This window comes from Capricornis sumatraensis, chromosome 12, assembly GCF_032405125.1.
Source record: "Capricornis sumatraensis isolate serow.1 chromosome 12, serow.2, whole genome shotgun sequence".
In the NCBI taxonomy this organism is placed as follows: Eukaryota; Metazoa; Chordata; class Mammalia; order Artiodactyla; family Bovidae; genus Capricornis; species Capricornis sumatraensis.
In genome coordinates, this window is record NC_091080.1 from 25,316,819 (window position 1) to 25,343,124 (window position 26,306).

The 26,306-nt window shown below is 39.9% G+C and overlaps 2 protein-coding genes across 2 annotated transcripts in view; one reads left to right on the plus strand and one right to left on the minus strand.

The window, feature by feature from the left end:
- The window catches only part of GTF2F2 (general transcription factor IIF subunit 2), a 139,455-nt gene that overhangs the window by 58,476 nt on the left and 54,673 nt on the right, over positions 1 to 26,306 (plus strand). The window contains exon 5 of the mRNA XM_068984505.1: positions 18,505 to 18,586. Within this exon, the coding sequence (XP_068840606.1) occupies positions 18,505 to 18,586 (82 nt within the window). The remainder of the gene's footprint in view (positions 1 to 18,504; positions 18,587 to 26,306) is intronic.
- Positions 2,476 to 3,255, minus strand: KCTD4 (potassium channel tetramerization domain containing 4). Its single transcript, XM_068984733.1, has one exon. The coding sequence runs from the start codon at positions 3,253 to 3,255 to the stop codon at positions 2,476 to 2,478; it is 780 nt and encodes a 259-aa protein (XP_068840834.1).

Consider the following 26,306-nt stretch of genomic DNA (forward strand, 5'->3'; position numbering starts at 1 on the left):
GATTTATTCTTTGGAACAATATGAGAGAAGATTTGAGGAAGTTCGTCATTGAGCGCAAACAAAAATGTTCTGACAACTTCACTCTGACTTATAGTAGACATTTTGTACAATTACTTGAGTCTTTTGAATGGGAAGTATTTCTCAGTATTTTTTAAAGTAGTAAAGTTTAAACACTAGGCATTTCCATTGCTGTACACCTGAAACTAATCCCACATTGTAAATCACCAATATTTCAATAAAAATTTAAAAAACTAGGTATTTCATGTGCACTTTACAATATGCAGACACTTGAATATGTAAATACCAGTGCAAGTGATTTTGAAGATATGTTTATGAAAATTTCTGCAAGAGTAATCAATCTAGCCTTATTTCCTTCTAGATTACTAAATGTTTTAGGATATTATGATAAAGCTTAAGGAGGAATTAAATGCATTTCAGAAATGGTTTTTTAGAAATGTTCGAAAAATCAGTGGCAGATTTCCTAAAGTAATGGTTTCCATCAATAAAATTTTGTTATAACAGTTAAATTTTTTGTGAACTGATGCAAAAGCGTCACTTATAATACTTCTAAGGAGATTTGTACAAACTGTATCTCCTGTAAAAAGATGTGTCAGGGCTATTTTTATTATCTGAAATGAAACCTTGTTAGAGAAAATCTTACTTTGACATTAAATCATTACCGTGTTGTTTTTGTTTTTTTTTAATATTACAAAGTCCAAATGCCAAGGAAAAGTCAACTCATAAGCTGGAGAGATATGTAGATAGTTCAATTATAGTGACTGATAAAATAGATTTTAGTATTTTTTTTTCTGTTTTCACAGTTCTTTTGAATCCTGATTAAGCTGTTTTTAAGTACATAAGGGATAATTTGATGTTATAAACTTTTTTTCTTGCTATACAGAAAGAAAATTATGCAGTTGATGTAGAGATTTTTGTTTTTAACATGGAGTTTTAAAAGACTTTTTTGTACAGTAAGTTTTAAAATATTTCTTTTAGTATGTACAGCCAACTTTTATATTACCTTAGATGTTGTAATGGGAAGTCAGTTATAGTTCTGAGTGAATATTAGCTCTCCTAAGTTTTTATGTGTAAGCAAACTTTTTGCATAGATGCTAACTTCTATAATCTCAGTTAAGATTTACAGAAATATTTTGTCAAAGTTTATTAAAGTCAAGATTTAATGACCAGGTTTAATGGTTAAATTTTAAAGGGGTGAATTAAGATGTTATTTGTACTTAGAAGTCAAAGAAAATAAGTGGCATAGAAATAAATGATTTAGCTGTTCTTTGCGAGCAAAAAATGTTCTCACCTTTAAAGCTAACTTTCTTGATTATTTAATTGAGATAGCCATACATAAAACCTAATTTTAAAAAATAACCTCTTGTTTAGCATGAACTAAAGAAATGACCACAAATTCACTGAGCCTGAGATTTACCATCAAAAGAGGTACTGAGAAGAATCAATAAACTTCTTTCATAGGAATAATGTTTAGTGTTACTCATGTGTTATTTTTGAGCTTCAAAGATGAGATATTTAGGATAATTCTGAAAATGAACTCTCTTCATTATTCTAATACCATATACTCTATTGAGAATAAGTTACCCATGCTGTATTGGAGTTCAGTCTGCAAAGAGATGAATTGGCTGATTTTTGTCACTTGCAAATCCAGCCAGGTTTACTATAGCCTGCAGCCTGCCAGTTGACTGCATCAGTGCATAATATGGTATGAAGTCATTAAAAGGCATATTTGTTTTAAAAGTGACACATGAAACTTTTTACTATAATTATTAACTATAAGCAAAGAAGTTAGTCATGCTTTCATTTTTTTTTATTGTCATCAAGCAGTTTTCTAGGAATTTTCAGCAGTATATCAATCCAGCGATAATTCTAGTATGAAATACAGAAACTGTGAACAAGCTTTTGGTGCCTGCCATCAAACATTAAATCCATAGCTTTGATGCTTACAATCTCATTTTGCTTTCACCACAGCTCTGTTTTAGTAGACCTGCACATCTCTCTTGCTCTCAATGGTTAATTTTATCAGTTCAGCTTCTTCGTAGATTTTTGCCATGAGTAGAAAGGATTTAAAGTCTCATAGTCCCTTAAAATATTTTATTATCCTTTCCTTAAAAGAATGACAGTATACATGCTTGTTCATTGTACAAGTACCCAAGACATTCTGATTGAAAGATAGCTTAAGGAAAAATAAACAAATAGCAAAAGCATTCCGTCTTTATTTACAGTATGTAGAAGATCACTGTTTTCACTTTAAGTGTACATTTGATTAGCAGGAACACCCTAGAGAAGGACATCTTTAGCGATAGAATTTACATACCGTTAGCTCACAGTAATTGATTAGCAGCAGGACTCTGAGTACAGAGCTAGTTGGGCACGTTATTTGGGATGCCTTTGATGCCGAGGTTTTCCGAAGCTTGCTGGCTGCATGCTTGTTGCCTTTGTTCATGACACAGGTAATTACTTGATAAAATGAAGTGCATCGCTGTGAACAATTGACCCTTTGGAGCAGTCCAGGCTTGTCAGCAGTCTAAAACCACACTTTAAGGCCATCATTATGGCCTCAAACTTAAGAGTTTCCAAGGTGCAGACAAAGGTGTTGTCTTCCTTCAGTACAAGTCGAGTGCCATTTTCAGACTTTATGAAGTATTTAAATTGAATGATATTTGACGATATAGAAAACTCCTCAGGAAAGCCATCCAGCCTGCTTTTGGACACCAGGACAATGCGAGATTTTATTTTTGATATGAAATCCGGAGCATTACAGAAGATTCTCAGTCCCTGTGAGCGATCATGGTTATCTGTTATTTCCAAGAAAGTGGTCTCCCTGGGTGTCAGCTGTTCTTTTTCCCACCTGGACTTCACTTCCTCCGCCAGTCCCTTGAGCTGAAAGAATTCTGCTTCTTGTGCAAGAAGTTGATTTTCTCGAAACCCTTCGGGCAGTAGAAGTTCTCCATTTCGTAGGAAGTTTAGAACGTGCCTGAAGAGGAGCCCATCCCTGTCTATGAAATAATGACCATCGGCATCAAACGGGCAGAGAATTTTTCCATTGACTATGCCTTCAAGGAAAGTGTCTGGGTACTTGGTCAGTGTTTGTTTCTGAGTGATGTATAAGTATCCACCAACGTTGAGGGTCATCAGAGTGGATTTGCAGTTCTTTCCCTGGTCAGCATCTTCCAGGCTGTTGTGTTTCCCTTCATAGTCCTTTTCTTTTTCTCTTCTGTTTATTTTACGCTCCATTTTTGAACACGCTATTTCAGCTTGTTCTTCTTGGCGTTGAGATTTTTAAAAAAGAAACACTACCACACAAACACGCCTTTATTCAGCCCCAGCCTGGTGATGGAATGGAAATGCTGGCAGCATCGCCTGCGCTGTCAGCTCGGTTTTGCAGTAGGTGGCGTATCAGCTATGTATGCAGGAGCTTTCTGGAGTAAGAGGGAAAAAAGATAATTTGCATTTAACCGTATCAGGGAAGGAACCTGCTGTGAAAAGGTTTTCATAGATATTCTTAGACATAAATAAAAGTTACTCAGTGAATTGAATTTCCAATGGGCAGTTAAGCAGTTATATATATTTAATTCTCCAGCTAAGTGCGAATTTTTATTCACTTCTCAGTGTCAAAATTAAGTTGTTAAACAGGCAGGCTTAATATTGAACAATACTGTCACCTTTCAGAGAATAATATATGGGGAATTACTGTCATATTTTAAAGTAAATTGTAAGTAGGAAACCCAAAGAGAAAGGACCTAGGTGTACAGAATTTTCTGTCCTGTAAAAGGTCACACATTTCACAGTGGTGGTGTCATTTTAGAAACACAAATGAGAATACTTAAACCCGTTATTTGTGACATTGTACTTAAGTTAATTGGATTTGCATGTGATTCTGATTTGGGGAATCAGTAAGTGAGGAAATGTTCTTCATGTCTTTCAGCAAAAGGTTCTGTTATTTTGGCTTTTTACCCTACAAGTAAAAAAAAGTCAAATATACAGGCTTTACAGTGGTTTTTTTTGTTGTTGTTGTTAAGATTTCCTATGGAAAATTCATGAGCTTGTTTCACCCTAAACATAGTGAACAAAGACTTGGACTGCTGTGGAAAATGCTGTAACCGTGTGTCTGTGTGTTTATGTGTTTGTGTGTGTGCACACGAACGAGTGCTCCCTCGAGAAGATAAGAGACAGACAGATTCGAAATAACTGCTATAAAATAATGTCATGGGCCAGATTAATTGGGTTTCTTCTGCTGCTGCTGTTCCCCACCCCCCACCCCCACCCCCAGCGTTCACAAAAAGGGAGAGAAAAGACCAAAGCCTGTTGCTTTTTTTTTTTTTTTGAGCTCTAACAGTGTGAGTATGGTGTTTTTCCCTCCCTTTCTTTTTTTTTTTCCTTCTTCCCTCGTAAATTGCTTTCCAAAACATTTTAGGGATCTGAGTTTTCATTTCTTGAGTTTAAAGACCCAGTGGTAAGAAGTGTGAACATGGTCCCCAGTACACTATTATTTGGCTGATCTACCTGCTAAATTATTCTGAGGAACTACAGAATTAGACTTCAGATTTGGTCAAATTATTTACATTTTTATTACATTAAAGGTATTTAAAATTTTTCAGCTTTGATAGAAGTGGGCTTCCCTTGTGGCTCAGCTGGTAAAGAATCCACCTGCAATGTGGGAGACCTGGGTTCGATCCCTGGATTGGGAAGATCCCCTGGAGAAGGGAAAGGCTACTCACTCCAGGATTCTGGCCTAGAGAATTTAGACTAAAGCTTCCTCTCAGCACCGCATCATTTAAGAAAAGTTTACTGGTATATTCTGACAATTTCATGTGTGTTGATTTTGTGGTTTGGGAATCAAGTCTTACCTATGGATATGACTTTTTCTGAAATATGGAATAGGTTTGGGGCGGGGGGTGGGAGTTCTTTTCTTAGTAGTAAATGTATCTGAGTAGCAAGCACAGAATAGCACAACCAGCAAAGGCGTGCCAGTTCCGCTTACAGGTATAGTCCTCTTTTAGTGAAGTTTATGATGGTTTAGTCACTAACTCATGTCCAGCTCTTGCAACCCCGTGTACTGTAGCCTGCCAGGCTCCTCTGTCCATTGCCTGGATTCTCCAGGCAAGAGTACAGGAGTGGGTTGCCATTTCCTTCTCCAGGGAGTCTTCCTGACCCAGGATTCGGACCCGGGTCTCCTGCATTGCAGGCAGATTCTTCAACCGACTGAGCCGTGAGGGAAGCCCACCCCAGGTAGTGTAGCAGTCCGTTTCAGTCACATAAATGTCTGTTCTACCTATCCCAGTCCAAAGAATCCTCAAAAAGTCATTTGTGGTAACTCCTTTTTTTTAAAAGAAAGAAAAAAACTTTGCCTCATTGGAGTAATTGGTAGACCTTCTTTGTTTTTTTCCAAGTGTTTTGTGGATAGTCTTAATTGCTTTTTTTAGCATCTGTAAGGCCCATTGAGAAGACTTCAGTGAAGCTTCCGAAACCAGTCTTTCTCATTCAAAAAAATTCTTAGGTTAATTTGACTTTTGTTCTATAGGTCCCAACCAAACAGTTGTTCACAATGCACATGGGACACCAGAATCAGTAGAACGCAGCTGTAGGATAGTGGTGGCGACTGTGCTGTGCTCACGCTTTCTTTGAATGGTAAAATAGTGTGAGATAGTTGGATTCTGCGTAAGCCTTGGTCTGCTGCATTTTACTGTCTTTGGCCCGTTTACCGACGCCTTCCTGGGGGAGCCCTGGGGCTAGTGCTGCTAGAGGCTGGGCCTCGCGGGCTGGAGACCTGAGGCACCACGCTGACCCCCTTCAGCCGTCACCCCCAGGGCCCCCTTACACCTGCTGACTCGCTCACTTCTGCTTTCTGATTTTCAAACCTACTGGTGTGTGTCTTTTTTCCTTCTGGCTTTCTTTGACCGTGAACCACCGTATCGTGTGCCTCTAACCCTTGACTGCCCTTTCTCACTCTAGACTTCACTCTGACGTTCTTGGCTTCTGCAAACCTGACATGTAAGATGTGTTTGCCACCCGTGGCCAGGCAACAGTAGTGTAACAGAAGGCTTGTCTTAGTGCCTCGCTGGAAGCTGATAAGAATCTATAGGACTTTTTTTTTTTTTTTTTAAGTCCTGTTGCTCCCAACTTGCAATCTTAAGAAAGAAAAATGGTACCCAGGAGACCCCGCTTTCTCTGCGTTGCTCCACTCCATTCGCATCAAAGCAAGATGATTGCAGTTTACATTAATCACAGGGCTTTTGTTGCTCATTGCCGCTGGTACGGTGCGTGTGCTTCCGAGGAGAAAGCCAGGTTGTCTTTTTCTTTCTAAGCTTATATTTACTTACTTTGCGGGCTGGAGGGTGGGGAGAGTCATGTCAGTCAAGTCCACACAGCCCGAAAACTGTAAAAATGGTGCTTCGGTAACTATTCTGAGGTGGACATCCATGGGTTTGTGTGACCATGTTTCTCTGCCTCACTGCAGATCCAGACTGGAAGTAATCAGTTAATTGTTTAAGCAGAAGGGCTTAACCTACACAGGAAAGATGAGCTTGTTTAAATCCACTTGACCACTAGACTTGAAGATTTCATGTGCTTTGCAGGCAGAAAGATGTTTGTTTGTTTTTTTTTTAAGTGTCTATCATAGACATCTGTAATCACACATATAAAGTTTGACAAAGTTTAGTCAACTTTGAAGATGTATTTTCTCACGTACATCTATATGTCTGTTTTTCCTTCATTCAGCTCTGTTTTTTGCGTTAGTTCAGGTTGCTGTAGTATATACATATTGACTACCTCTGGAGTATTTCACACCTAGACACTCAGTGAATGTTGTTTTTGATTCCTTGGTGATGGACCCCCAGGCTGCCTCAGTCCCTTGCTGTGGTGAACAGTTTAAAGCATGTCCTCTTACAGGTGTCTGTGGAAACTTGTGTGGTAGATACCCAGGGGAGAGCTTGCTGGGCACATTCAGTTTCACTTGGCACTCCCAGATGACTCCCAAGATGCGCTCTAACAGTGCACTCTTGCACCAGCGGTGCCTGTGGGTTCCTGTTTCCCCACATTTTTTCCAGCACTTGGTGTTATCTGGCTTTTGTTTTTAGATTTCACATACAAGTGATGTCATACAGTATTTGTCTGTTTCTGTCTGACCTGTTTCACTTAGCATAAGTCCGTCCTGAGTTGTGAGTCTGTCCATGTTGCACGCAGCAATGTTCCATTCTTTTTTATGGCTGAGTAGTATTCCATTGTGCGAATGTATACACGCACACACCACATCTTCTCTAACCATTCATCTGGGGACGGACCCTTAGCTTGTGAAGGTTTCCATACCTTCACAATTGTAAATAATGCTGCTGTGAATATTGGGGTCCTTGTATATAGCTTTTCAAAGTAGAATTTTCTCTGAATATATACTCAGAAGTGGAATTGCTGATTCGTACAGTAGCTCTGTTTCTAGTTTTTGAGAAACCTCCATACTGTTTTCCACAGCGGCTGCACCAGTTCACCTACCCCAGCAGTGTATGAGGTCTCCTTTTCTCCGTTTCCTCACTCACCAGCGTTGCTAATTTGTGTTCCTGTTGGTGATAGCCAGCTTGGAGGACTTAAACAGTGTCACTGAAAGGTTCTTGTTCCGAGTATATTCATTGGTTAGGCCCAGTGCCTAGCCAATTTTTAGCAAAATCTTTCTGCTGTATGGTGATGCCAACCTTCCACTGCCTGCATTAGGCAGAACTTACTCCAGGCCAATGGGAATTCTTATCTGCCAACTCTTGATGGGAAATGAGGTCATTGTCAGCAACATGATTGACACAGAATATGCCAGAGATATTGTCTTGCCATAAGGAAGTAGAACCTTACCAAGAAGATCTCTCTCTTGGTGAGAAGATAAAAGATATGGTAATTCCCCTAGACTCAACAGATCACTCTTTTATGAAATTCAGACACTCCTTTTCAAGGAAAAGGGATGAAACTGCCTTTATTAAAACATGGGGTTTCTGGTTCTTCATTCTCAGCCTCTACCAAATCTTTTTGGTTATTTTTACCTGCATGCATTAATTCCTTTTTTTTTTCTTTTTTTCTTTTTTTCTTTTTTTATTTTTATTTATTTTTTTTCCTGCTGGCAATTTATTGTTGCTAAGTTGTTAAGCTCCATTTCTCATTTATTTCACACTTAAGAAAATTAGTCAATACCTCAAATTTTTAAAAAGCTGAAAAACAAAGTACAGTATAACGTCAAATTGAAGAAAAAAGATACAGCTTATATTGTATTTTTGAAAATAATTAACTGAATACATCAATTTTTCTAATAAACATTTATCCTTGAAAGTAATTCCACATCCCAACAAAGATGTTCCCATTTCTCTGAAGTCAGTAAGCAAACCTTAATTGGTCCAAGAACTTGGCTTTTCCTCTAAGTTAAATTTTTAGCATCTGGATTTTTAAACTAGTATATAAAACCATCACTATATATATATATGTTAATTTTGCCATTATCATTTATATTTTTCAGCTATTAGAGACTTAGTGCTTTAAGTAGCAAACTACCTAAATTATAAACATGTATCCAGTTCACATATATACAGTGCAGGTTAAAAACTACATTAGCATGTGATTTCTTTTTCCTAAGGTTCCTATAAAGAATGTATGCTTGTTCTATACTAGCCATTAATTCTGTACATTTAAAACAACATTTGGCTTGACTTAGTCAAAAATATAAAGGCTAAAATTTTTATAAGACTAACTCATTAAAAATAGGACTCAAATTCTAAACCAAGTCCTAAAGCCAAGCAAAGAGTATCTGAATAGTTTTAGCATTTCTGCATGGTATGATGAGGTTTCAAACAGTAATTCATAAGCTTTATTATTCAAAGACAGGAATGGGCTACAACTCAAGATAACCCATACAAGCAACAGTAATATAAACAGTTAATTCAGTTAAAGACCTCATTATCTACCAAATCAATACCATTAACCTGTTCACTGAATAATTAAAATATTTCTATCAAGTCTAATGTGTCCTTTCAAGGTTTACGTGTTGCTATTAAATGTGTTATAAAGGAATGAGGTAGAATCCCATTTTTTAAAGTACTGCTATGTAAGCCAATTTCACACTATTAAGACATTTTTATGTCACGTAAATATTAATACAGCTTCAGTGAACTAGGTAACTTTCAGAGAGCCATGTTAAACAATTTATGGAACTGTTGTTTTCTGCTTATTACCATATTTGAGTAACCATAAAGATAGAAAAAAATCTTCACTGTATTACTTTGGAGGTTTTCATACCTGCATGCATTAATTCCTTTTTTTTTTCTTTTTTTAAAAAAAAGATGATTCCTTGTTGCTGCACTAAGAAAGTGAAGCCGACTACAGAAAGAGCAGGAGCTGTTAATTTTTACTGAAACCTGTCACTGTGTCTTGGCTCTGAACGTCTCTGTATTTTTTGAGACTTATTAATCTGGGTCTTTCTTCTTCACTTGAATTTGATACCCATCTACTTGATCTGCAGTGATATCTTTATTTGTTCATTTTCCAAAATCTGGCTAACCTTTGGCCATCTGACTTTCATGTCCTCTGATTACTTTTTGGCTTGACATTCCTATACCTTTCACAAGCAGAGTTTTGTTTTGTTTTTTTTTAATGTATGCGTTTCTTATTTTTCATAGCCTCCTGTTAATAGCATTGAATGTGAGAAATACTCATTTTGATACTCAGCTATAATTATGTTACTTTTGTTTCTTTTTGGTGTTGAAAAATAAAAGTAAAGGAGGCAGTGTTATGTATTAACATAGTTTAAGAATCACGGATTTTTCTGTGTTAACCTAATTCTGTTTAAATGCCAAAACTTTAGTTTTGTTTTGAAATATGAAAGTTTTCTGCATTAGGTGTTGTCTGGTACTGGGCTTCATCAGCACAGGTACTGTCTCACCCACCTTGTAGAGCTGACTGACCACAGTATCTCTCCAGCTGTGCAGAGTGTCAAGTCCTCCTAGGCCTCGTTCACGATAGCTTCTGGAAGAATGGTGATGTGCATGTGTAATTCCATTTGGAGGAATAAGCTTGTAAGTGTTTTACAGCGTTGAACTGAGTCTTCCAAGAAGCCCAGGGAACTTTGCTGCTTCAGCAGATTTTTAAACCCCACTTGAGGAGTGTAGAAAAGATTAAAGCGCTTTGTGTCAAAAGGAGCACACATAAAAATGACCAAAGGAGAAGTTCTGACAAAATTCCACTCCGCTGTTTCTTTGCTTTTCATTACAGAGGTAATCTTGAAAACACTTTACAAATCATGCTAATTCATATTTAAAATGTACTTTGGGAGATGAGTGTTGCGGGGAAACCTGTGTTTTATAATTCTGTAAGCAAAAGTCATTTGAGTTTTTAAAATGAGTGTGCTCTTTTTTTTTTTTTTGAAGTGCAGACTATGCATTATTATTCACTGGAAAATTTTATTGTAACTAGATGAGCAAAGTGCTTCTATGAGCCATCAAATGAACACCAAAATTATATTATTGTAGAGAACTCATTTTTATAGTGCTATTTGGCAAAACAGAATTTTGCCTTCTCTTACAGAAGGAGATGTTTTAAGTTAATAATCGTTGTCTACAATCTCAAAATGAGGGGTATGACTTTGAAAAATTGTAAAGTGAATTTTGCTATGAAATCAGGGACCAAAAGAGTCTCTGCCCCCAAATGCTATCCGTTAGCACTGTCCCTTGTGTTACCATCTTCTCTTTAGATTATCCTGTGTCTTTAGTGATGAGATGGTCGAGGGGTCGAGGGGTGAAGGGGTGGGGAGGTGGGGGCCTGAACCAACAGGATAGGATATGATGGTTCACAGGAGGACATGGAGTTTCTAACAGAGAGTAGAGTGATTGTAAGTCTGGGATGGAGAACTCTATCATATGGCACACTTTTCTACGTCTGACATTTCTGTAATCGGGGTGTGTCTTAAAATCATTGACTTGTAAAATTTTCATGATAGTCTTTTGTCTTTCTTGGTGGCACATAAGGTAATGGTGAACATTACAATTGATGGCATCTTAGATTTGATGGGCATATTTGAGCAATTCTGCAAGCTGTTGTCCACACACCAGCAGAAAATTCAGTTACCAGAGAGACAGGGGGAGAAGGTGTTGGGAGAGAGGAGGAGACAGTATCAGGGCGCCGGTTCCCAGCCCTGCCTGCTGCATATTAGAGTTGCCTAGTGACTGTGTAACAACACCTCTTGCCCACACAATGCAATTAAGGTAGAATCTCCGAGAGTGGACCCTGTAGTTTTTAAAAAGCTCCCCCAGGTGATTCTTAGGACCAAGCAGAATTGAAGAACTACTATATTCAGGAAATTGGTGAGCTCAGGAAAGTGAACTTACCTCAGAGGAGTTCTTAATGATGAGGGCGTAATTTCTACTCTGTAGTTATGAGGATCACTTCCTATTAAAGTATCTTGAAATTCGTAAAGAACTAAACTACTGTGTGGTATTAGTACTGTTACTAAACATGGTGAAGAGAACTGGGGTTATTGAGGATGAAATTCATGAAACTTTACTCATAGTCAGTGATGAAAAAAGGTGTCATTAGATTGTCTCTTAAGTATTTTGTTAATGTTGTATCTCAGCTAGACTACAGGCTTTCTTAAGTACAGGGGTCTGTATTTTTCTTCTCTGGTACCTCTCAGCACACCTTGCACCATGTTTGGCACTATTTACCTATGCAGCCCTGTGGTCAAAGCCTTTTCTCCTGGAGACTTAATCTTTCCTGGAAGGATTTGTTTTTCTCTTCATATAATCATGGTTGCTATTGTTGTTGAATCCTCTCTAATTTCTAGTGCAAGTGGATAGCACCTTTTGATGAAGGTTTTACTAAAGCAGACTATTTTAGTACTGAGGTTTTCTTTTTCATTTATTATTATAAAACAATATTACTTCATTTTTTCAAATGAAAGTTTTATTTCTGGCTTTTATTTAACCTCTTATTCTTGAAAGCTGCTTTTAGGTTAGAGGTCATGTCTGTTTGTATATATCATACCCATGTCTGTATTTGAGAATTTATACTGATTAATTATATATATATAATTATACATATTGTGTATATTAATTACGTATAATAAGCATAAAAAGAGACTTACTGTGAAGTGCAGGAGGAAAAATAACTTGTGAACTTGCTTCATAAACATTAAAACACAAATGTTTATTTTTAAAATGTTGTTCACTAAGTTATTTCTTTGATCAAAAGTTTGTTATGGCTTCTGCAGACCCATAGAGCAATCCAGACTCCTTTGTACATTTAAATCGTCTGTCTTTGATTTTGTACCTTAGGTCACACTTTTCTTTCTTCTCCTGGGCATTGTCATTCACAGACACTCTTCGGTGAGCATTACAACATCCCTTGTATAGGAATGAACTGAACTGAACTGTATGGGAATGTACAGAAACCTTCTTCCTCCCAGTCCAGAGGGGAGAAGTTGAAGAACAGTCCTATGAATGAGGAAACTGAGATGTTTTCTAATCCTAAATCTAATCCTCAGATTATGGTTTCAGTATTTGATTTAAAACTGGGACTTCCCAGCTATTCAGGCTTGTTTGTAATTTGAATATTATTACAGGAAAACACTATATAACATAATTCGGGGGAATACTTAAATGGCTGCTCATTTTGTTGCTTTTGAAGTAATTAATACAATCTGACTCTGTAGGCTTACTGAAATCTGAGTATGATCTTTTATTCCTAAAATTCCTGAATATTAAATAGGTCAGAACATCAATTCACAAATTTGAATACAATTAGAAACACCTTCTTAATAATACAGGGATCGCAACTTTGCCCAACTGGTTTGTTAAGATGCCAAATAGCTTGTATTAATAGGCCTTATCCTAACCACAGGCAGAAACTGCTAGAAAAAGATTTTAAATGAGAACAGTGGAGACTAGCAGGAATATTAAACAATGGTTTACCTTTTAAATGCTCTTCATCTCTTGAAATACTGTTTCTTTAGTCCTTTTCCAGAGAAGACAGACACGGGTGTGAGGTAAAGAAGAATCAGGGAAGTAGCTTCAAGGCCTCAAGGTTTAGCCCAGAATCTTGACTCTAACCTTGTCTGTATTTTAACTTGAGTTGGCAGTGCTCTTAAAGGCCTCCATGTTGAACTGGATCCAGAGTGGTCTCGTGGAAATGAATGCCTGTAATTTCCTGATGCCCAGCGTCTGCTTAACACACAGCTCTCATTACTTACATGCCAATGTTAATAGGCACCCTTCCTGCTTACCTGTCACTTTAGCTTGTTTAGACCGGCCAGGCCCTTAACTTGTAAAAAGTGCCCGTCAGTTGCTTCTGCTGGGTTCTGCATCATCCTGTGTGTGTTAGTCGCTCAGTCATGTCGACCCTGCGACCCCATGGACGATAGCCTGCCGGGCTCCTCTGTCTGTGGGATTCTCCAGGCAGGAGTACTGGAGTAGGTTGCCATTTCCTTCTCCATCATCACACAGTAGTGTATGTCAAGTTGAGACAGAGAGTAGGAAGGTCCAGCGTAGAAAAGAAGGTTGTGTGTTTTCAAGTCCTGGACAGCTTCTCAGCATTTTCTCCTTGTCATTCCCAGAAAGCATTTTTCTCTAATTCCTGCTCAAAGAAAATTTAATTATATCTAGGTCTTTTAGAAAGTATTAGGGCAAACAAAATAGATATTGATGAAACAATAAAACATCCCCAGTTGGAGGGAAGGGCCAGTTTTGTTTTGTTAATTTTAGTGAAAGAGAATTGGAAGAGATCCCAGTGACTTCCTTATGCATATGGATGCTGAGACCCAGAGATGTGAAGTAACTTCTCCAAAGTAACTCCACTGTTTAGTGACAGATTTAGAACTGGGATGCTTCCATTCTTGTTATAAGAATGCACTTTGTGTAACTTAGCCTTTAAATACTTGCTCTCAACTTTTTTCTGAAACTAGGTGGCAGTATATAGATCAATAAAATACCATCACAAAGGTGTGTGTTCATACTCATGAAGATTCTTTGGGCTGCAAGGAACAGAAACCAGTAAGCAAACCAGTCTAGCCCAAGAAGCGGGGGAGGTGAGAAAATTTAAAAGAGGTTCTGGAATAGTTCCCAGAATCTAAAGAAAAGTTTGACAAACGGCCAGGCCTAAGGAAAGATAACCCTCCTGAACCATAATAAATTCTACTTAGTACAGTAGAATCCCACAGCCTCTATGGAAGGACCAGTCGTCCTTCCAGTAGTTAAATTAGAAGGTCGGAAATCATGAAATGATAACAGAATGTATTCTTAATGCCTTAAACACTGTAAGGCCCACAAATGCACATTTAGTCACCAGTGTGCATGGAGGACAGGGCCTTTGATCTGATCTCTCTTTCTTGTGAAGAGTAAACCCATAATTTAGCTTAGATTTTTAATTTTGGTTTCTTGAAAAAGGAGCAAGACTTTAGACACAGTGAGACAGTACAGTTGTAGAATGCTTCGAGACTTTTGTTTCTCTTCTGGTCTCTAGTTGTCCCTCCAGTACCTAATTTGACAGGTTTTTAGCAACTTACCTTTATATCACATCTTGCTGTTCTTTAGTTGCTCAGTCGTGTCTGACTCTTTGCGACCCCATGGACTGTAGCCTGCCGGACTTCTCTGTCCATGGGTTTCTCCAGGCAAGAATACTGAAGTGGGTTGCCATTTTCTTCTGCAGGAGATCTTCCTGACCCAGGATCAAATCCGCCCCTCCTGCATTGCTGGCAGATTCTTTATCACTGAGCCCCCAGGGCAGCCCATCTTACAAAGCATTAAACTTAGTTTTCATAGAAAGTCTGCCTCCCTCATACTCATAATTAATAGGATTATATAATGTATAATCGAATTGCCTAATTACTAACAGTAAACTAGCATAAACAAGTTCTAGCATAGCTTGAGCAGAAGTGTGTGGGAGTAATAGAGATTAACCTACTACCCACTAGTGTATAGCAAGCTCTGGGCATCTGTCACCATATTTATGAGGGAGATTGAGAGCCTTGGTAATCTAGAAGTGGGTTAAGTGGAGGCCTAGCAGAAGTGCTCCTAGTGTGTTAGAGTAGTTTATATACCTGTCTCATTCCAGCGAGCTCCCAGAAAGTAATCTGGAAGCCACTGGGTGGAGGGCGGGTCCCTGGAAATCAGAACCATTTTCCTAATGATATCAAGCGTTTTTGCCTTTTTCACTCTGATTTTCTAAGCATTTTTCAGTTTTCATTTCTAGTCAATATCAATAGATAAAATCCACATAAAAAGTTCCTTTGGATCCTCACATTTGTGAATGGCTGCACTAGACTCTGCTCCTTGAGGGCAGGAGCCAACTTTCATATTTCTGTGTGATCCCTGATCTGTTTGCATTATCTTTTACATAAAAGTCACTCAGGAAATATTTGACAAATATATGAAAAAAAAAACTCATTTTTCAAGTATCTACAGTCTTTCAAACTGAGCCAGCAAAGCAGTGTTAAGTCAGGGTTCCTGTGTTAATGAATATGATCTGTAATTAATGGCAGTGGTGTGCAAGTGAGTGCTTTCAGCTGTCTTAAAATGTAATATATAATAGCTTTCCCCTGAAATCTTAAGCAGTGTTTTAGAGAAGCAGCACAGTTTAGTGGAAAAGAAAAAAGAAAGCATGTTCCTGTGAGGTTTTAAAAGTGTGTGATGGTTTTATATCTTGCTTAGGGGGCTGTATTATAAGTAAATTATTTTTTTTAATTTTATTTGGAAGAGAGGGGAAAGGGCAAAGAGTGAACAGAGATGTGGCCTTATTTGAGAGCAGCCAGTTGATGGACATTTTCATTGCTGCTGATGAAGACCTTTCCTTTCTCTTGAGAAGCTATTTTAGATTAGAAAAGAGAATATGATGGACAGGAAGTCGTGGTTTGGGGAAGTGAATCTTCCTGCTTTGAGTGACCTTGTTGGAGAAGAGTGATGATGAGTGGGGGCCGGGTGAAAGCGGGTACGTGTTTTAGATGCCTGACACTCTTTCAGGTATTATAATTATGAAACGTCTTCAGCAGAAGCTTTTAAATAAAAATTTAAATTCACCCTGTCCACCCAAGAGTGCTGTGCTGTGCTTAGTCGCTCAGTCCCTTCCGACTCTTTGCTACCCCATGGACCGTAGCCTGCCAGGCCCCTCTGTCCATGGGAATTCTCCAGGCAAGAATACTGGAGTGGGTAGCCTTTCCCTTTTCCAGGGGATCTTTTGAACCTTGGTCTCCCACATTGCAGGCACATTCTTTACCAGCTGAGCCACCAGGGAAGCCCAAGAATACTGCAGTGGGTAGCCTATCCCTTCTCCAGAGGATCTTCCCGAACCAGGATAAGAATACTGGAGTGGGTAGCCTTTCCCTTTTCCAGGGGATCTTCTGAACCAGGGTCTCCTGCTTTGCAGGCAGATTCTTCACCAGCTGAGCTACCAGGAAAGCCCCCGCCCAGGAGTAGGTACTGCTAAATAAATGTGGAACATTCACAGGTGGTATTGAAAGGTAGCTTTTTAGTATTCAGCATTAGTAAATACATGGGTATGTAACTAAATTATCTTTGGAGACAGTATTCTAGATTTATTTCATTTTTTAAAAAGGATTAATTTATGTTTCAGTAGTGAGCTTTTCTCATGCATTTAAGGCCCTGTAGATTGGAATCGTTCCCAAATCTTGTGATTGTTATGACAGGAATCGTTCTAGCTTGAACTTTTAGCTTCAGTAGAGGGGCATGCTCAAATATAAGATTTGTTTTTGCTTTAAGAAAATTCAAATTTTAGTCTTACTAAATTTATTAGTAAGAGGAAATTACTTTCAGAATTTAAATTTAATATAAAATAATTCCAGCCTGCTTGTTTCCTTCCTGCCATATTTTGGCATAAGGTAGACTTGCTTCTCATCGTCACTCTTTGCAGTCATCTGTCAGCCTGTACCTTGAGGTTTGTGCTTATGTTGCATCGAACTATTGAATTACTGTGTGTTTGCAGTTAGTACTTAGGGGCTGTAGTAAGGAGTTCCAGGATTTTAAAAGGTCACCATAAACTTTTTGGTGTGAGGAAGGCCTCATTTATGGATATGGCTATGCTGGATCTCTTGCTGCGTGCGGGCTGCTCTCTAGCTACAGTGCCTGGGCCTGTCCTTGTGGCGGCTCCTCTTGTTAAGGAGCACGGCTTCGTCAGCTGCGGCTCTCAGGTTCAGCAGTTGGGGCACTAAGCCTCTAGAGCGTGTGGGCTCAGTAGCTGTGGCACACAGGCTTAGTTGCCTCGAGGCATGTGGAATCTTCCCAGACCGGGGATCGAACTGATGTCCCCTGCATTGGCAGGTAGATTCGAACCACAAGACCACCAGGAAAGTCCAGAAAATTTTTCTCATATAAATCACGTGGGCGTGGTTCCATCTGCATTTTATGTTTTGGTCAGTTTATCTGTTCGCCCAGTAAACTGTGTGCTTCTTGAAGACAGTACTGTACCTCAGTCATCTTCGATTCTGCAGTGCCTAGATGGTTCCCTTCGCTTGGTAGGCACTTAGTTAATGTTTGTGGAATGTATGAGATCATTGGCCCTCAAAAGATGCATCATAAATGCATTGCTGAGGAGCCAAAGGAGTTCCTGAATCTCTCCTGGATACTCGGGTGAATTCTCTTAGAAATATGATTGGACCGTAACTGTTCCTAACCATAGTCATCCATTTCCAGAATGCACTAAGGCTGGTGCCATCGTGGGTCAGTCATATATGCATTATCAAATAAGGTGAGATCTAAAGTGACTTGGTGCCTAGTAGGCACACAATAGTAGATGCTAATTTTTGTTTCTCTTGAATATTGTATCAGGGTCACCGTAAGAATTCTTACTAACAGTGGGAAAATTTTTCCCTCTATTTGGACAAATGCTCATAGCATTTAAAAGCTCTAGTTTGGCCACACCCATATTAATCATTTTGCTGAAAAATAGAAGTTAGAGCAACTGGCAGGCGGAACTGGTATTCTGTATAACCTAGGCAAGAACCTGGCTAGTTTCACAGTATTTTTTAGGCCAGCTGTTCTAGTCATAGTGTATTCTAGAATTTTGGTTTTTTGCACATATATGTGTGTGTACCCACACATTCAAATATGTGTATGTATATACCTTTGATTTAGTGCTTTAGACTTTTTCAGAAGTTACTTCTCTGTGCACCCTTCAAAGGTGATATAGCCTGTACACCCTACAAATTTTTATTTGATTTTATGCCCTTTTAAGCCAGTCTCTTTAGAAAGAGCTAAGTGTTTAAAAGCTGCTATTGGCAAGGGGCTGCAGCAGTCTGTAAATGGGCCTGACAGGAGCCCAGTTTTTTACTATAAGTTTTTTTGCTGTTCTGATCAGTGATACCACCATAAACTTAAAAATGTTCCTTTTCTTTCCTTGATATATATTATTGACTGTATTTGATTGTGATCATTGTTACTGTAGTTAGTATGTCAAAATACAGTCTTGAAAATGATAAATGTTATCTAAATACATTTGTTAATTTTTTTCTTTCCATTCAAGATAAGCTTTCACTGGAAGGAATAGTGGTACAAAGAGCTGAATGCCGACCTGCTGCCAATGAAAACTACATGAGGTTAAAGAGGTTGGTGTTTTTAACTTTAAAACGATACCTGGTGTGTGTTTTTTGTTTTTTTAGAATTGAAATACATATATTAGATTGCCTATTGACTACATGAAAACAATGGTTATTGTTGCAAGTGTTTTCTTCAAAGCTTGTTTTTAAAATCAAATAAATAAGAACAAATTTTTAGTTACAAAATAAGTAAGTCATGAGGATGCTGACTATAGTTAATAATAGTTTATTGCACATTTGAAAGTTGCCAAGAGAAGAGATCCCAAAAGATCTCATCGCAAGAAAAAAAATTTTTTTTCATCTGTTTGCTGTCGGAAGTTAGACTTACCATGGTGATCCTTTTCCAGTGTATACACTTGACTGAATCATTACTTTGTATACCTGAAACTAATACAATGTCAGTTACATTAAAACTAAACTCAAAAAGTTTCTTCAGTAAGGGAACTTTCAGAACCTAGGCTGTTAATTTGGGTTGTATTAAGCTACTTTGTTACTATAACCTGGAATCAAAATTTTTAAATGTCTTTTTCTAGTTGTCCTTGTAAATCTTGATTCTCTAAAGACATGTTACAAGATCTTTGCACCATTTTATTTTCAAGGGCTATAATTTTCCCATGATGAATGTGTATTTAAAATACTATACACTAAAAGCAAGTATAACTAGTTGCTAGAGTACCATCCTTTTTTCTTAATCTACAAAGAACTTTTAGAAACCATTGCCTGGTTAGAGATTTTGCTTTGGTGTCCCTCTTCCACACTTTTGGACGTGGTTATTACCCTTTTGTAATTCATACTTAAAGGTTATGATTGCAAATTCTTGGTACTTCAAATTTTGTGACTTTCAAAGAGTCAACAATTTTTTAAACTTGGAAGAAACGCATTGTACTTGTTTTATAGTTTATATTGAATGTATTTCAATCCCCCATATAGTCTTGACTTACACATTTTTTAATTTACCCTGTACTTAACTATGTGAAATAGTGTGAACAAAACAAAAGAAAATCTCTGCCGTCATGGTGCCTACATTTTAGAAGGTTATAGCTGCACTGAACTGGTAGTTGGGCTCACACTTCCAAGAGGTAGCCACAGCCCCTCTGAATATCCTCATTGGATATTGAACTGGATATTGAACTGGATCAGCTCTCAATTTCACATCTTTTAAACTCCCCTGCCCCACCCCTCTCAATTAGATAGGATGTCTGTCTCTTGGGAGTGAAACAGAGACTAGTTTTCTTGTCCAATAACTCTTCTAATTTCAATGCCTCCCCAGGGCAAGGGAAAGGATGACAATCAAAATGAAAATTTTTTATAACAGTAAATAACTTTGGAACACAGGCAGATGTTCCTCTTTGTTTTTAGCCTATAAAGTTTATTATGTAATAAAAGTCTTTTTGAGAATTTATCTTCTTCAAATAACTACTGAACTTGGAAAATGCAAAATTTGATTACTCAGCTCTTTGCCCGTATATTTTTCTGTGGTCTTAATTTTCTTTAAAAGTTTCTAAAGATTTCTGGTGATCAGATCAGGCAAGTCACCTGCTGTGTTATGAAACGGCTGCTTTTTCCTTACCAAAGAAGACATTAAAATTGTTCAGCTTTTTGGAGTATGCTGAAAGACCAGCTATCATATAGTTCAGTTTCGTCAGTGACTTAAGGAAACAGGGTAATTCAGGAGATGATAATCATGTGAGTTTCATAAATAGATGCTCTATGACATAACTCTTGAAGGCTGAGACTTTTTTTGACCAAGTGGGAAAACATGGGAGCAAGAACACTTTAGACAGACAGACAGGCAGACACAGAGACCTGGGGAAACTTCGGGGACCCGTGTAGGGACCTGTGTGTGGTTCTACAAGCCTGGAATGTGGGGTTTTTTCCAGTCAGAGCAAACAGAAGCTGCAGCCTTAGGGACTTGCATGGGGGCTCAGTGGTTGGGGATCTGCCTGCCACAGTGGGGTACGTGGGTCTGATCCCTGGCCGGGGACCTAAGATCCCACTTGCCACAAGTCAGCTGAGCCCATGCACCACAATTACTGAGCCTGCATGCCCTAGAGCCCATGCTCTCAACAAGAGAAGACTGCAGTGCGAAGCCCTCATACCACTCCTAGAGAGTAGCCCCCACACACTGCAACTGGAGAAAACTTGGCGCATAGCAACCAAGAAAGAGCCTGTGCACCACAGTGGGGACGCAGTACAGCCAAAAAAATTTTAATGTTTAAAAAAAAAAAAAAAAGCTCCAGCCCTTTTTTGAACTCTGAACTTAAATATCCAAAAGCCTGCTGGGAAGTCCAGTTGACATGTTTCAAAGATGTCAAAAACTGAACTCCCAGTCTTGCCCCCTCAAACCTGCTCTGAGCTCATGCCAAGTCTGTCCTCCCATTTTCTTAGTCCAAAAGCCCTGGTTACATTTTTGACTCCTCTCTCCCACCTCACATCCAATGTGTCAGAAAAATCTTCCTGAGTGTACCTTCCGAATGTTACACATCTGCCATCTGATCATTTCTGACATGATCTGCCTCTGTGTCTCACCTGGATCACGGCCAGAGCCTCCTAGCAGAGTTCCTGCTTCTACCCTTGCCCCACTGCTGTCTGCTGGCAGCACGGTAGCCAGAACAGTTCTTGTAAAACCTGTCGAGTCGTGCCGTTCCTTTGCTCACCTGTCGCTTGCAGTGCTTCCCATGTTACTCAGAATAAAACCCAAGTCTTTGCAGTTGTCTGCAGGGACCTCCATGGCCTGCCCACCCTTCTCTTCCCCTTCTCCCCATCTGAACCTGCTCTCTCCCTCCGCTTGCTCATCTGCTCCATCCGCACTGATCTCCTAACAGCCCACGAGCACAGGCACACTTCCATATGAGGCCTTTGCACCGGACGGTCTTTCCTGCCTGGAGCATGCTTTTTCTAGATAGCTCCATGGCTCGCTTCCTCACCTCTGGCAAGTCTCTTGTCAATAAGGCCCGCCCTGACCACTCTATGCTTGTGTATAGCACGTATTACCTAATGTAATTTACTTACTGTATATATTGCCAACTTTGCCCCAGAGCAGTTTAAGCTGCCATAGTTTGTTTTTTGTTTTATGTATACGTGCTTTTTGTTCACTCATACGTACACAAGCATACACCCTGAGTGTCTAGAATAGTTCGTGACATGTAGTAGGTAAACAGGAAATATGTGTTGAGTGAATAAATGGCAGGAGAGACGATTAAAGAGTCTCTTATGCTTGTTAGACAACTTGTTAAAGAGTCCTATGTGCTGTGGTAAGAAGTTTGGACTTGGTGTGCTGTTGCTGTTAAGGAGGCACTGAAGAATTTTAATCTGGATAGTAAGTGAAGGGAATGTGTTTTTAGAAGGGTCATTCTAGCCATGGGTTCCCAGGTGGCACAGTGGTAAAGAATGCCTGCCAATGCAGGAGACATAGGAGACTCGGGTTCAGTTCTTGGGTTGGGAAGGTTCCTGGAGGGGGAAATGACAACCCACTCCAGTTTTCTTGCCTGGAAAATTCCCATGGACAGAGGAACCTGGAGGGCTACAGTCCATGGGGTTGCAACGAGTCGGACATGACTGAGTGAGTGAGCACACACGCGTGCATTCTGGCCATGGTGCAGAGCATGAGACCAGGGAAGGAAGTTAGAGGCTGGCGTCATAGTCGAGGTACAAAGCGTCGGAATGACTAAACACGGTGATTCTAGGCCAAAGGGAGATGAAAGGCTAAGTTTGAGGATGTGTGGAGGTAGAGTCGGCAGGACTTGATAAGCTCATCTCAGACTTCCTGAGTTGTGGGACAGGGGCTTTCTCCCAGCCCAGACTGATCGTAGTGGCTCTTGTGGCCAAATGCACGTCCTGCTCTGAGGCTCAGGCTAGCTCTCTGCCACCCTGTGTAATGTGCTCATGAAGGCAGAGGGGTAGAGACACCCTTAGAATTTCAGTCCTATTGACAATTTATGTAAAAAGTTAAAGAAGCAAGAAGTACTTAGGAAAAGTGGGCATAGCATAGTGAAGTCGCTCAGTCGTGTCCGACTCTTTGCGACCCCATGGACTGGAGGCCACCAGGCTCCTCCGTCCAGGCAAGAGTGCTGGAGTGGGTTGCCATTTCCTTCTCCAGGGGATCTTCCCAACCCAGGGATCGAACCTGGGTCTCCCAGATTGTAGGCAGACGCTTTACTGTCTGAGGCACCAGGGAAGACTAGGAAGAGTACCAGTGGGTAAATTGCCAAAACAGAGTAATCTCAGCCTTAAGTTGTAGCTCATGTATTTTGTTTATCATTAGTCAACATTTTCAGATTCCTTCTGTGATCACTGGAGAAGAAAATGGCACCCCACTCCAGTATTCTTGCCTGGAAAATCCCACGGACAAGAGGAGCCTGGTGGGCTGCAGTCCATGGGGTCGCAGTCAGATACAACTGAGCGACTTCACTTACTTACTTACTTACTGTGATCACTAAGTTAAGACTCAGTTTTAGAAAAAAAAAAAATCACTAGATACTCTCCTTGCTCTAGAGAGCTTTCCATCTTTGAACCTCATAAAAACACACAGAGAGGATTATCTAAAGATATTGACAGTGCAGTGAGGGAGGAATAGAAACGTGGTGGCTCTGTTGATGTCAAGTGGGAAGACGGGTGGCCAGATGTGGGTGCTGTCAGCTTGGAAGTGTCTGAGAGCAGAATCAGCACTCAGTGTTTCTGATGTCCTGTGCTGGACTTTCACACATTGACCCACAGTTTTTAGGGCCTTCTGTTTCCTTTTTTTTGGCTGTACTGCGTTTTTGCTGTCCTGTGGGCTTTTCTCTAGATGCGGCGAGCGGGGCTACGCTCGGTTTGCCGTGCACAGGCTTCTCATTGCGGTGGCTTCTCCCGTTGCACAGCGCGGGCTCTAGGGCCCTCGGGCTTCAGGAGCTGCAGCACATGGGCTCAGTAGCTGTGGCTCCCAGGCTTAGTTGCTCAGAGTCACGTGGGACCTTTCCAGATCAGGGGTCAAACCGTGCCTTCTGCATCGGCAGGCAGACTCTTTACCACTGAGCCGCTCGGCAAGTCAGGCCTTCTGTCTGCCTGCCCTTGAATGACATTCAGGCGTTTCTGGTCATCTGGCTCTTGTCTCACTTCCTGGCTTCATTTTCAGCTCGTCTCCTTTACCTAGATGCCCGACAGTTACAGCACACTCGAGTTGTTTTCCCAGATGCACCAGGCCCTCGTACATTTTATGCCTGTGTAACAGGCTGCACCCTTTACCTAGAATGCCGTAGCTGCCTTCTGCCGGGAGCCTTTAAAAGCAGCCCCGGTGTCACTCCGAGCAAGCTCGTGTCTTCCGCTCCCCAGTCCAAGCGGGCTCTGCCCCCGCCCTTTGCTGTGCTCCCCCGTTCTGTTCTTCTTCGCTGGTAGCGTGCAGACGTCTGCTGCTGAGCTGTGCATGCTTGCATCTTCTACATCACAGACTTCGTAAGAACAGAGAATGAGAGCTTTGTTTTTCTTCCTTTCCTGTCCGCTTTCCCTTCTTCCTTTCCTTCTTGTATGTTCAGCACTTAGCATAGTACTTTACAAATAAAAGATATCTAGAAGTATTTGTTGGGTTGAAAAGGATTGAAATAAAAGGGAAGGCGAAACTAGGTACAGAGACATGAAAGTCTGCAGCATTCAGCTTCTTTGTTTAACTTCTGCATGTTTATGTCACTAATTCAGCTAAAAATCCTTGTCTCAAAAGTTTTTGTTTTTAATTCTTTCATTGTTTTGTGGGTTTTCTTAAAAAACCTGACAAGAAAAGCCTCTCCCTCTGGGAGCAGAGCACTGGTTGCAGAGGGGTTTCATTCCTGTGCTAAGACTCCAAACAGCAGGGAGCAAGCTGTGATTCTCCCGGGGAGAATGCATCCTGCTGTATCTGCCTTGTCTTGTTATGAGGCAAGCAGAAAGGACCCTCTCACTCAGTAGATCTGCTCTGGGGACTGTATCTCACCTCCTCGCAACAGCCCTGAGGGGAAAAGAATATTTTTTAAAATTAATCTATGTATTTTAATTGGAGGCTAATTACTTTAAAATATTGTGGTGGTTTCTGCCAGACATTGGCATGAATCAGCCATGGGTGTACATGTGTCCCCTATCCTGAACCCTCCTCTCAACCCCCTCCCCATCCCATCCCCCTGGGTTGTCCCAGTGCACCAGCTTTGAGTGCCCTGTTTCATGCATCGAACTTGGACTGGTGATCTGTTTCACATATGGTAATACACATGTTTCAATGCTGTTCTCTCAAATCATCCCACCCTTGCTTTCTCCCACAGAGTCGAAAATCTGTTCTTTACATCTGTGTCTCTTTTGCTGTCTCGCATATAGAGTCATTGTTACCATCTTTCTAAATTCCATATATATGTGTTAGTATACCGTATTGGTGTTTTTCTTTCTGGCTTACTTCACTCTGTATAATAGGCTCCAGTTTCATCCACCTCATTAGAACTGATTCAAATGTATTCTTTTTAATGGCTGAGTAATACTCCATTGTGTATATGTACCACAGCTTTCTCATCCATTTGTCTGCTGATGGACATCTAGGTTGCTTCCATGTCCTGGCTATTGTAAACAGTGCTGCGATGAACACTGGGGTACACGTGTCTCTTTCATTTCTGGTTTCCTCGGTGTATATGCCCAGCAGTGGGATTGCTGGGTCGTATGGCAGTTCGGTTTCCAGCTTTTTAAGGAATCTCTGCACTGTTCTCCATAGTGGCTCTACTTATTTGCACTCCCACCAACAGTGTAAGATGGTTCCTTTTTCTTTGCACCCTCTCCAGCATTTATTGTTTGTAGACTTTTTGATAGCAGCCATTCTGACTGGTGTGAGATGGTACCTTATTGTGGTTTTGATTTGCATTTCTCTGATAATGAGTGATGTTGAGCATCTTTTCATGTAAAACAGAATACTTTTAAGAAGGAAAGTAGGCCTAACTAGAGAGAAAGCCACACTGAGACAACAGTGTAAACTGTCCCAGATAAACTGGGATGTAAAATGACCCTTACTGTGGATAAATTAAAATGCCAACTTTAAAACAAGAACTTGAAGAGTCAAATAATGAAAGTTCTGGCAATTAAGAAACAAATACCACAAAATCTAGAATGTTCAGCTATGGCTGAACATAAGCTTGATGTGAGTCCCAGTAGCCACACAAAGTTGGGCATATGACAGTGTTCTTTTCATGTTTAAATGTATATTTACATAATATTAATGTAAATTTGTATATAAAGTTTCTTACCCAGTAAAATGAATAATAAACTAAAATCAGTTTTATAGCAAAACAGTTACTTATTAATAAAAATTGAGATCATAGAAGTAACTCAGAGTTTAATAAAGATAATTTTATGACCAGGGAAATAATAGTATTGGATTTTAGCTTTCTGGTGATCTTATCTGAAGCACATTTTATTGAACAGAGGCTTTGACAAATATTGAGGTTAATGGTTAGTAAACTAGTTAGATGCTTGCATTTGTGTCAGAAAATCCAACGCCAACTCGCTTAAAAATAAAAGACGTTTGTTGGCCCACATGAAGTGAACCCAGTGGCACTGTGCACTTTAGCTACAGCTTTACTTAGGAGTTCTCAGTGTCACCAGTGTTTTAGCTCTGTTCTGAGTTTTGGGGCCCATTTTTCTCCACCTCCCCTGTTTTCAGACTGATCTTTCTCTTGGTAGCAAGACAGCCACTTGCAGCTCCCAGGATTATCTGCCTCTTTTTTCATTATGAAGCCCCAGGAGCTAA